Here is a 13,464-nt window from a genome sequence, read left to right on the forward strand (position 1 = left end):
GTGAATTAATTAGCATGACTTCTGTCCCTCTCCATACCAATATTGTAATCACTGAGGTCCTATGTTTTTGAATGTGATACTTATTGTCTTCAACTCAGATGCCAGAATCCATTCACAAAAGCACTTTGCATATTATAAATATGGGAAGAGAAAGGGAAAGTTGAACCTTGCTATTCTAAAAATGGATTTCTCACTTGTTTTCTCAAAGGAGAATGACACATGGGGATTTCAAAATATTAAACCCCTATGATAATAACAACAACAACAATAATTTTAAAAATTCATGTCTATTAGTTGTTTCTATGTGCCTGATTCTATTCTAAGTGCTTAACATATACTATCTCACTTAATCCTCGTAATTTCTCCATGAAAAAAGAGACTATTACTGCTATTATCATCATTTTACAGTGGGAAAACCAAGGCACTGAGTTCTTAACTGGTCCAAGGCAGGTCACACAGTTAATACACAGGAAAGCCTGGTTAACAAACATCCCATTTCCATACCTGCATTGATACTTGAGGCAACTGCCAAGCAATTAGTGATAATTACCTGACACATCGAAGAACGTCTGTGCTCGTCCAGTCCCCACACTACTGACAGCAATGCACTCATAGGCGCCTTCGTCAGACAGAGTGACCTCTTCAATATCCCAGGTCACGCTGGCAGATTCTCTGGAGTAAGAAAATAGAACCATGCTTAGTTACTACAAAAACAAGACCAGATTGAAAGCAGTGATTCCACTATTTGTCTATTCATTCAAATGAATAAAGAAAACAGTTTAAATAAAGTAAATTGATTAAACTGCAGATTTCTTTGTAGCTTAAAACTATACACCTTTTATATTTTAAGTAGAAAGTTAAGCTTCTCTAATCTGAGCGAAAAACAAAGACCGTAATTGCTTTTGTTTTTTTTTATTGATCTTCCCAGGTTCTAACAAGAGAAATCATTTCCAAATGTGAGAATAACTTTAAAGAGGCTGTGGATAGAAGAATGAACCTTTTTTACTGAGTAAATATCAGGGAGACATCTTTAATTTTTCTCAAAGATCATTTAAAAAAAAACTGCTAATAATTTTACCACTTTTAATTTTCACTTTTTTCACATTCATATGTCTATTTGACATATGACAATAAAAATATGTCTATTTTTATTACTATTATTTTTTGATCAGGCCTCTACATTTGCTGTTTAGAAATACAGTCTGAGCCTGTCAAGTTATGGAGACTATAAATTTCTTTAGGAAAACATTCTCTGACTAGGTCAAAATAATTAAATAAATAAGATTTTTTTAAAACTGGCAGAAAAACACTCCTTAAATCTTCTCTCCTTCCCTTCTCTTTTTGAGTTTTTGGTCATTTTCAGTGGGATTGAGCCAAAGCAACTGAACCAGATAATTAACAAGTGTGAAGGTAGAAAACAGAATTTTTGGTTCTCAAAAAGATAAATTATCTTCAACTTTCTTATGTATAAGCTCCACATAAGACTATATACCATATCTGGTTCATTATATGTATACAATGAACAAAAGAAAACAATCAGTTTTATAGTCAAAGTTGTCATTTAGGTAAAACAAATCTTTGTGCTATGTTATATATTCACTCATTTAATAAATTGGAGAAGGCAATGGCACCCCACTCCAGTACTTTTGCCTGGAAAATCCCATGGACAGAGGAGCCTGGTGGGCTGCAGTCCATGAGGTCGCTAAGAGTCGGACACAACTGAGCGACTTCACTTTCACTTTTCACTTTCATGCGCTGGAGAAGGAAATGACAACCCACTCCAGTGTTCCTGCCTGGAGAATCCCACGGAGAGAGGAGCCTACAGTGAAGTGGGCTTTGTAACATGGGGTACAAAGAGTCAGACACAACTGAAGCAACTTAGCACACATGTCCTCTAACACTTCAAACTGTTACTCATCTTCTGGAAGTGTCTTAGTAATAGCCATTTAACTCTTATTTAAAAGATTCTGATAACCTATAAGATAAGCATTATATTGCTCTAACATATGATTGCAATGTCATAAATATTTTCATATTTTTTCTTATAATCATCATAGATATTTACAACATTTTTTAAACATTCAAGATACGGATAAAATGACCCACTGCAGAGTCAAGACACCTTCCACTGAAGCTGAAAATGGTACAAGATATATTTCTCACAGTAATAACTCCAGAGCCCTCCCAATTCAAATGAACAGTACTCATCACCAAATCACTATAAAGAATTCATTGAGCTCTTAATGTACATTTACCACTAACCTATAGTTTTTAAGAGAAAGTCAAGACACAGGTTCCTGCCATCAGGAAAGTGAGAAAGTAAGCAAGGTGACCATTCCATATATTTTAGTAACTGAGAATATGTACTTCAGTTAATACTGTTTCCTTTCACACGCATCTCTGCATTAGGTGTCAGTGGTCCTTACTGTCACTGTGAGAAGAAAATGGAGTATGACTTACTTTTTGCTGCACTGATCACCTAAGATGCATCTTGAATGCTTTAGAGCAATATGCTAAGCCCAAGTTTACAAATGCCATTATCTAGGAGGTACTGGTAAGTTCCAGGCAGGTAGAAGTTTGAATTACACACATTTTTTGTGCCTTCTGCAGTGCTTACTTCAGAGCCAAGTATACAGGATTCATCAAAAACTTAAGACACATGGAAATTTTAGAATAGAAAGCAGCAATTCTTCTGGTCTTAGGGCCCTTTCTTTAAAAACAAGAAACTTGAGATCCAGGGAGAAGAACAAGTAATTTATTCAAAGGCACGTAACCAGTGTATGGGTTGCATAGAGAATATTCTTTAGTGTTATATTTATTCCTATCTTGTTTATGAAATTATTACATGAAAACAATTCTCCTTTTCATGTTGCCTTATCAGTAGGCATTATTCTCTGTCCATGGCGAGGAGATGCCTCCATAGAATTCTCCAGGCAAGAATACTGGAGTGGGTGGCCATTCCCTTCTCCAGGGGATCTTCCCAACCCAGGGATCAAACCCAGGTCTCCTGCATTGCAGGCAGATTCTTTACCATAAAAAGCCACCAGGGAAGTTCACTAAGATTGTATGGTCACAATAAAAAGTTTTGAAGGAACGGCCTTTGGAACAGGGAAGGGAACACATCAGTTAGAAATGAGTCTTGTTGTTAATGGAAACTAATTCTCTCCCACATCCCCTAGAAACCATCGTGACTCACATAACAAAGATCCAGTCATGCATCTGGAGCTGTTAGGGAATCTAGGGCAGAGATGTGTGAGTGAACTGGGATTAGAATATCAAATCCATCATCACCCATGCCCAATTTTGTCTCTAGACTCTTACATCTAAAGAACTTAACAAATGTCAGCAAGGCATGTCACATCTCTGGGCCACAGAGTTGGAAAAATGCAAGAAAGAATCCTTGTGGTTTACCTCAGAGGAATTGTGTGAAATTAATAAATTAATGTTTATAAAGAATCTCAAGTAACTTTCAGAAATGTTACTATTTAAATCCAAAGCAGAATTGTTTGATTTCATCAGTTAGGTATGTAAGTTTGTCATTTGATATCTTGGTCAGCTAATGTTGCTGGTTATTAACTATGCAGCTAAGGAAATCATCAAGACATATGTTAAGAAAGTAGCAGGAAATAATAAGTCCAATCTTTACCTAATGGAAAATTGTCTCAAGTTATGATAAACATTCTTGCCATAGCTTTTACTTTAAATGACCCCATGAGGAGATTGTATGAATTTGTCAAAAATTAACATATTACAGAAGCTAATTTATGTGAATGTTGACTTATCAGTCTGAAAGTTTTATAAAATAATACTTAGAGTTATTCTCCTTAAATGTAGTTTGTTTGACAGTAAGCTAAGAAAAGAAAAAAAGTTCTCCAGAAATCATCCTCTAGTTTTTCAAGGCCTACTTAACGTTTATCATTAGATGACTTAAATTTGTCTAGAAAATTCACCAGTCTTCTCAAGGAAAGTTGGTGTCCTCTGGCCGACTTCCACTGATTTTTGGCTGAAGTGTGTGTGTGTGTGCGTGTGCGTGTGTGTGTGTGCGTGTGCTAAGTCGCTTAAGTCGTGTCCGACTCCCTGTGACCCTCCAGGTTACTCTGTCTATGGGATTCTCCAGGCGAAAATACTGGAGTGGGTTGCCATGTGCCCTCCTCAAGGGGATCTTACCCACCAAAAGATGGAACCCCAGTCTCTTATGTCTCCTAACAGCATCCCAGCACACATTTCACCCTTCTCCTCCTGGATCCTTGGGCTCCAGCTACACTGGCTTCTTCCTGTCTTTCCTTCCCACATGCCTGGGGGCCTCTGGTTTAGCGCACTTGCAATGACTGTTCCTGGTATATGAACACTCTTCCCTGGATACCTGCATGACCATCTCGTTCACCATGTTCAGGTCCTTACTCAAATGTCTCTACTGTGAATTTTAAAATTGCAACTAGGCCTAAATCACATGCAGTCCACCAAGCAGTAATTATGTGCCTGAAATAACCTGCTCTACTCTTTACTACAACACATCAGATTGACTTATCATAACACTTTAAATCAGATTCAGAGACATATTTACCCTCAAGCCACTAAAGTTTAAACTTCAGGGTCTTTCATTTGCAAGGGCCCTTGTACCTAACTTTGTATTCATAATTTTGTATTCTTTGTCTTATCAAGGGACCCTCAAATTATAAAATTCAGATTCTATAAAACCTGGAATCAACTCTTAAATGTATTCTAGCATTTATTATATTACCATAGAATACTTATTATCTATTCCTGTCTTCTTTCTTTACAATATAAGCTCCACAAAGGTATAGAATTGTGTCTGTTTTGTTCAGTGCTATACTCCAAGATTATGAAGCAAATAAGAATGTATAATGAATATGTACACTAACATAAGTATCTATCTGTATTTTGGATGTTTCACGCTATATAATATTACTAATAGAAGCATTAACACACTTTAAATACTGGTCGACTCCAAGTGTAGCTCCATTTCTGACAAAACTCAAGGTAAAAGGCAAAAGACTGTCAATAGTGCAGGGAATCTGGCCCGGCTGCAGGTAGTAGCCCGGGGTTTTCTCAGGCATTGTAACTTTTGGAGCATCTGGGAAAAGAAGAACATGGGCAAGAAGGTCACAATGATATTTGGTACTTCCTATTAATCCATTCAAAAGCTTCATGCTTAAACTATTCCAGTAAATTCTCTGCATTCCAATTAATCTAAATCACTAAAAATCACTTTAATTATCTTTCTTTGTTTCGAGTTTATTAATTTCTGGATTATCTCCAGAAAGTACTCATTGAATCTATGACTGCACTGATTTTAAGGCATTTTTTTTTTTTATGTACCAGCAAGACAGAAAACAAAATTACCAAATAAGTTATCAAGTATCATCAACTGTAGAAGAGAGTTTAATTCTGAAAATGTAAAGGTATGTAAGAACCCACATAGCTTAGAACTGAATTCATAGGGTAACTGTTTCCAGAAAAAGAATGAAAAAATTGATTTTTTAAGAATCCAGTCATTTTTTTTAAGCATTCAATTCAGGGGCTAAAGCAACTAACTCTGAATACTGTCTATGAGGAAACACTGAGGTTGGTTTTACTATGATCTTTTTTCAGCATTAAACAATAGAGTTGTTCCTGAATTTCCCAAATGATAACCTTCTATATAAATGATAAATTGTTACCGCTTCATCCAGTAGGACAATATTAGAATCAATCTTTCTATATCTGTTGGATACAGATGGTTGGATGGCATCACTGACTCAATGGACATGAGTCTGAGCAAGCTCCGGGAGCTGCTAATGGACAGGGAAGCCTGGCGTGCTGTAGTCCATGGGGTTGCAAAGAGTCAGACACAATTGAGCAACTGAACTGACTGATATCTGTGTCAGACCATGGTTCAAGCTACACACGGTTTTAAAGTTTTGGTCAAATTCAGTCATCAGCATTTGGAAATAATAGCAAATATATAAATAACTAGCCTACTAACTAACTAACCAACCAACTAACCAAATAAAGGCAAAATCATCATGTTATTTACAATGAAGTATTGATTATTATATAGAAGGTTTCTGATAATCACATATAAACGTTAGCCAAATCAGACAGCTTAATCAAACATTAAACACAAGTACTAGGCTTTTTATGGGGAGTAAGAGCATCACTTCATAGCAAATAGATAGGGAAACAATGGAAACAGTGAGAGACTTTATTTTCTTGGGCTCCAAAATCACTGCAGATGGTGACTGCAGCCATGAAATTAAAAGACGCTTGCTCCCTGGAAGAAAAGCTATGACCAACCTAGACAGCATATTAAAAAGCAAAGACACTACTTTGCCAACAAAGGTCCGTGTAGTCAAAGCTATGGTTTTTCCAGTAGTCATGTATGGATGTGAGAGTTCTACTATAAAGAAAGCGGAGTGCCGAAGAATTGATGCCTCTGAACTCTGGTGTCGGAGAAGACTCTTGAGAGTCCCTTGGACTGCAAGATCAAACTGGTCAATCCTAAAGGAAATCAGTCCTGAATATTCACTGGAAGGACTGATGCTGAAGCTAAAGCTCCAATACTTTGGCCACATGGTGCAAAGAACTGACTCATTTGAAGAGACCCTGATGCTGGGAAAGATTGAAGGCGGGAGAAAAGGGTATGACAGAGGATGAGGTGGTTGAATGGCATCACCAACTCGATGGACATGAGTTTGAGTAAACTCCGGGAATTGGTGATGGACAGGGAAGCCTGGTGTGCTGCAGTTCATGGGGTCCCAAAGAGTTGGACACAACTGATCAACTGAACTGAAGAGCATCAGAAATTCCCAGTTCAAGTTCTTACACTGATTGAAGTAAGATTCTCAGATCTACAGATTTAGAATCTACTAAGATTCTCAGATCTACAAATTAGTGCGATTTAACATGAAATTTTGAATGTCTATTTTATGGTTAAGAAAAGTTGTGTTACCTATGTGTAAATGTTTTTCCACATAGTGACTCAGTAATAATGTGAGGATATTATTTTTTACTTTAGAGTCCATTTTATACCTATAGGACCACACAAACCCCTTAAACTATCAATACTCCAGTGATGAATAAAGTGACATCTTACCTGGGACAATACTAGAGAAGGAAACACTTGACACTCTCTGGAAGAGAAAATCATCCTTATCATAGCCTGTTACTTTGAGAAAGAAAGCTTCATTTGGTGGTATAAAATCAGAAATATTCCATAGGCCATAAGGTTTTCTCTCAGGATAATATTTAACAGGAATAGTCTTAAGAGAACTGCCTGAGATACTCAGAAGTTCAAGACGATCTACTCTAGCTGGGATGGAAATTCCAGAAGTATTCAGCAGCACATAGGTAGGTATTCCTACAAGAGAAAGAATTTATCATTTATAAGTAACATGCACTCAAGGTTATTTATTAAGTTTTGTACTGTAACAACATGTAACCAGGATCATATGTATGAATACTATCGGCTGTGCCAAAAACTGTGGCCCCGCTCTGGAATCTTTTCTACATAAAAGACAGTTTATTTATGACCAGAGAAATACAGGAAACCATAGATAATGATTTTTAAGTTATCTAATCATGTTTATATGTAGAAAATTAGAATTATGAATATTGCGTAATATATTTGATTACATGAATATTTTTAAAGATTCACTATTTTGTAACCTTCTAGTAACTGAAGCAATAAAAATAAAAGAACAATCAGAAAAAAAAAAATTTAGTCACAGTAAGACTAAGCCTTCTTTTCAGCTACAGAGCTATAAATCTTGCACGAATAAAGATAAGGTGAAAAAGTACCTTTCAAATCAATAATAACTTCATCTTGGAACATACAGTGCTATGTGATATCTTCAATGTTTTAACTATACACACACACACACACACACACACACACACACACACATACACATTTTCACCTTGACAATAGGCAAGTAAGATGCTAGTAAGAAAAAGCTCCAAGATCTAGGTCAGCAGTTTGCAAAGTTTAGTATAAGTATAGGAATCAATGAGGTGCTTGTTAAAGTGTATACTCCTGGGACCTGGAGAAGGAAATGGCAACCCACTCCAGCATTCTTGCCTGGGAAATCTTATGGATAGAGGAGACACAGTCTGCCGTTTATGGAGTTGCAAAAGAGTTGGATGTGCCTTAGTGACTAAACAACAAAACTTGGACCTACTGTCTATAATTTTCATTCAGGAGATCTGAGGTAGGCCCCAGGAATCTTAATTTTTGATAAGCTCCTTAAGTGAGTTCAATATCACTGGTCTTTGGACCATACTTTGAGAAACAATGACTATGACAGAAGTGTAATAATATTTCAAATAAAGAGGCCATGTTTCCCAACTTTATTGAAGAACTAAAAAATTACAAAACCACAGTCTGAGAAATACTTTGCACTTCAATATCTACTATGCCAATTGAACTAACGCACACATACAAACCTTGCACTGGTCTGCTGACTGTTTTTTTGAAGTCCAGGGTGGGCTTTCGGGAAAAACCAGCTCGAAAATCAATAGTACTGAGGCCAGTGATGCGAACAGAGTGTCTTCCAGTGCTCGATGTCTGAAAAATGTTTAATGAAAAATTCCATCAGTAGTTAATCCAGGGTGCTGGTCACACTAAACACTAACCAGTATAAAAAACTGTAGAGTGTTCAGTTAGACTGAACTGTTCATTGTGGCCTTTATCTGGGTGTTTTGAACTTAACTGTGATTCCGTACCTTCAATGCAAGTTTTGCAATACATATCCAGAGGCCTAAAGGCTATACAATTGAGTATTCTATTGCATGCTCAGTGGTAAAAGATAGAGGCATAGTCATAGTGAATGGATTTGATTCACATGGTGGATGTTCAAGAAATGAATATTCATGAAATAAATGAGTGACTAAATCTTCTCCCCTAAACATCATCCAGGTTCTATTATGGAAAATATTTCCTTTCTCTTTGCTCAGGGAAGATACAGCCAGGACAAGCACAAGAGTCAATTATCAACTAGCTTTTAGCCGACCAGTATCTTCAGCTCAGCAGTGTCCAGTCAAGGCACTCAGTTCACGAGATACAAGCGTGAGTGAAAAAATAAGATCCTCACCCTCTAAGAGTTTATGGCCAGTGAAGAAGTCAGATGGAGGAAGAGAAATCTTCAATACGATATAGTAAATGCAGTGACAGAATTACAGAAAAGAGAGAGAGAAAAGAAATATGTATATTAAAGGAGCACAGTCTAGGTCTAGTTCAGTTAAAACCTCCTAAAGGAGATGAACAAGATATTGAATAGCTGAGAGCTGAAGTCACCTCTATGTGCATAAATAATAAATAATTTGGATTACAGCCACAGGATAAAACCCTAACATTTATTGGGCACTTTCTTTGTGTCCAGACTTTTTGCATACATTGGCTTATTTTTCATTACAACTGTATAAGGTAGATACCATCATTAGCCCCACGGCACAGATAAACATATTGAGGCACCAAAGCATTAAATACCTTGCCCAAGTTCACAAGGTTTCCCAACTTTCCTAACAATGCAGAAGTCAGGTTTTAACCCCAAGATCAGACTCTGGACTCATTTCCACTATGCGAGATTGTTTTCCAAGGGCAAGGTAAGTCAGAGTGAGCCTCTACCTCAATATCTAATTATGATTTGAGGACCACCTATATCTACACCTACACAAAATCACCTGGGTTGTTTGTAAAAATACAGACTCCGAGCTCCAGCCAAAATTTACTGGTCAGTGGCGTCTAGGACTATGCATATAATATATGGTAATATATGGCTATATATGGCTACAAGGCTCTGCAAACCACCCAGTTTTCTCTAAATCACTGTGACTCCTGTGGCAATGAGTACAGAAAAGATGAGGAGATATGTATGTCCCTGTTGTTACCAATCATATTCCTTACAGAGCAGAACCTGCAGAAACTCAAAGGAAAGGAAAATGAAGGTAAGGGAAAGAAGAAAACAAATCACATCTTCTCAAAAAATGTGTTGTATTCTTAGCATAAATGATGTTCCTAATTACCATGGCTCATTTTAATAGGGCTTACAAAATACTGTATGTTTAAGTGCAGAAGTCTCAGTACACTTATTCCATTATTTCTAAAGGAAACTGTGTTATGAATTAACAGACATAAAAGGAAACTATATATCATAATCCAATTTTAAATCAAGGATCTCCTACAGGGCTATATAAAACCTTGAGAAGTCTATGTTCAACTGCCTTAATAATGAGATCTTTACTGAAAATACTATTGTTTACTAGTTTCTTGTCAAGGAGGAACAAAATAGTCAATATTATGAGTTGATTTAGATTTTTTTCATTGACATCATCTATTGCTGTTAGTTGCCTTGTTGCTCAGAAAGTCCCCTATGATAAAAAGCTATTGAGAGGTTATCAAGGACAAATATGATACACACTTCGCCTAATGACTGCTATCAAGTACTAACCATCTACCAAGTGTTTTGTGCACAAACCAACTGATAATAAGTCCATTTCCAAAGTGGTGCTTACAGGGAACTCTGCTCAATGTTAAGTGGCCGCCTGAACGGGAGGCAAGCTTGGGGAGAACGGAGACATGTATTATGCATGGCTGAGTGCCTCTGCTGTCCACCCGAAACTATCACAACATTGTTGATCAGCTCTATTTCAATACAAAATAAAAAGTTTTTTTTTTAAATGACACTTAATATCTTAAAAGTTTTTTTTAAAGTGATGCTTAAAGAGGGCTTCCCTGGTAGCTCAGACGGTAAAGCGTCTGCCCTCAATGTGGGAGACCCGGGTTCGATCCCTGGGTCAGGAAGATCTCCTGGAGAAGGAAATGGCAACCCACTCCAGTACTCTTGCCTGGAAAATCCCATGGACTGAGGATCCTGGTAGGCTACAGTTCATGGGGTCGCAAAGAGTCAGACACGACTGAGCGACTTCACTTCACTTCACTTCAATATCTGAGAAAAATTAGAAATTACCCAAGTGTTTGAAAATATGGTATCCTGCTGGTAAATAATCAGAGAAGGCAATGGCAACCCACTCCAGTACTCTTGCCTGGAAAATCCCATGGACGGAGGAGCCTGGTAGGCTGCAGTCCCTGGGGTTGCAAAGAGTTGGACACAGCTGAGCGACTTCACTTTCATTTTTCACTTTCATGCATTGGAGAAGGAAATGGCAACCCACTCCAGTGTTTTTGCATGGACAATCCCAGGGACAGCGGAGCCTGGTGGGCTGCTGTCTATGGAGTTGAACAGAGTCGGACACGACTGAAGCGACTTAGCAGCAGCAGTATTAAATAATACATTAAAAATAAAGCTGGGTTGATGAATAGGGAGTCCCTTACAATCTCTAAAAAATATTGTAAATTAATCTTGATCCAAATAACATACCAACAAAGTGGGTGGGGATAAGGACGTAGGAAAACTCTGAGAAAAGCTAAAAATATGACACATAATTAAAGAAGATTGTAATTTCTTATTTATATATTATACTGTAAACAGTAGGAATCCCTGCATAGGATTTGAAAGGGTTTGTAAGTAAAAGGTATTTCCAACTGAGTTAGTTTTTATGCACAATGATATCCAACTCTGGGTTAATTAGGGTAATGGGAGCAAAAGATATCACAAATAAACCACAATTATCATTTAAAAATATAATACCAGGAAATATTTTAAACTAAGTTAGTTAAAAATGACCTCTGATACTCACTTGTTATTCTTGAATCAATCTCTTAAAAGAATTACAATAATACTTTGACAATATTTTAGGAACAAAAAATATCACATTCAATATCTTCATGAGAAAGTGCTAACAATTTATTATTTTAATCTGTTGTCTTAAAGTAAGCTATTATTTTAGTCTGTTTCTTAGCTGACCTCCCTCTTTCAAGTATTATTGTCATAGGAGCAAAAAGATTTTAGGAATAATAATGGTGAAATGTATCAGTAACTGGAAAAAGGAGAAAGGTCCAACATACACAAAATGCATTCTGTACAGGAGGCTAAATCTTTTATGTAAATGACCATCTTTAATCCCCACAAAAGCCCATCTGAGATGATAGTATTATTACCTTCATTTCACAGATCAGAAAGGCAGAGTCACTTGCTCAAAGTCACAGATAAACAGTGGGTAGCAGAGCTGGGATGTGAATTCAGTGAGGATCCAGAAACTGACCTCCACAGGTACACCACGTGCTTCTCATGATCATTTCAAGGAGCTGAATTACGCTGGTTTGGGGGTAAAGGCTGAAATATACCCAACTACTCTACATAATAAGGAATTTTACTTCCCTGGTGGCTCAGCCAGTAAAGAATCCACCTGCGATGCAGGAGACCTGGGTTTGATCCCCTGGGTTGGGAAGATCCCCTGGAGGAGGGCATGGCAACCCACTCCAGCATTCAGGCCTGGGAAGTTCCATGGACAGAAGAACCTAGTGTCCCTGGGGCTGCAAAGAGTTAGACACGGCTGAGTGAATATCTATATGGAATTCCTGAGACTATTCACAGGAGAGAAGCAAAACAAAAGAGAAAAGAAGAATGGAGGGCAAGGAGAGCAAAAGGACACAAGTTACTTCAAGATAAACCCCAAATCTATAGTCAAATTTGCTGAATTCACAAAGCGGTCTTGTTACTGGATTTCCCTGAAATTTTTGAAGGACTGAGGTTTACCCAACATGGAGGCATAAAAGATTAGAATCGACACACAAATAATTGGAGGCAAGGAGAGCAAAACAAAGTAAATCTTCAGGAAACCCCAGAAGCATTGGGGGAAGGCTTTGGGTTCTAATGTGTTATGGACAGAGACGGGTTGGAGGAGAATTAAAAGATAAGAAAGCCTTGGAGGGGCAAGGAAAACTTAGCTAATTTAGCTAATCTATAACTAAGTTAAATAGAGGGCAAGTCCAGCTGTATAGCTAATTTAGCTAATCTATGACTAAGTTAAATAGAGGGCAAGTCCAGCTGTATATTTCTTACTCCTCTCTTCCCTTCTGAATTATTTTAGCTATCTTAGTAGCATCTTTCTACATACATAATTAAATTAGTGTGACAAAAACCACTGCTTCGATGTTTTTCTATTTGATCTTTATATCATGTAGATTTAAACTGTGTGCTGTAATAAAGTGAGAATTTAGCTCCAAAAAGCATCTCTCCACCACTGAGTATCTAGAGAATCAGTTCCACACAGAGGCATCCTAACCTCATGGCTCCTGTAGTTAGCAACAGGAAAATTAAGGTGCCACACAGTGGTTCCAAGCAACAACAGGAAATTTTCTAGACAGACACTGAACTGGGTCTGTATTAGCCTGGAATTCTAAGAGTTGCATTTTAAACAGTCTACTTATTCATGTTATTTGTAAAGGTTTATAATGTGTTATATTACTGCCCTGAGTTAGAATGTCAAGCTGGTCAAGCTGCAGAAGGGTCTGAGTCAGGAATTCAGAGGCTGCTGTAGTGTTGAGCCGAGCTGAGGCAAAGA

General features: G+C 37.4%; 1 protein-coding gene across 1 annotated transcript in view; it reads right to left on the reverse strand.

The window, feature by feature from the left end:
- HMCN1 (hemicentin 1) overlaps positions 1 to 13,464 on the reverse strand; it is a 514,767-nt gene that overhangs the window by 303,980 nt on the left and 197,323 nt on the right. The window contains exons 7-10 of the mRNA XM_070473938.1: positions 8,446 to 8,566; positions 7,097 to 7,360; positions 4,951 to 5,095; positions 551 to 672 (exon numbers count right to left, since the gene is read on the reverse strand). Of these exons, the coding sequence (XP_070330039.1) occupies positions 551 to 672; positions 4,951 to 5,095; positions 7,097 to 7,360; positions 8,446 to 8,566 (652 nt within the window). The remainder of the gene's footprint in view (positions 1 to 550; positions 673 to 4,950; positions 5,096 to 7,096; positions 7,361 to 8,445; positions 8,567 to 13,464) is intronic.

This window comes from Odocoileus virginianus, chromosome 11, assembly GCF_023699985.2.
Source record: "Odocoileus virginianus isolate 20LAN1187 ecotype Illinois chromosome 11, Ovbor_1.2, whole genome shotgun sequence".
Lineage (NCBI taxonomy): Eukaryota > Metazoa > Chordata > Mammalia > Artiodactyla > Cervidae > Odocoileus > Odocoileus virginianus.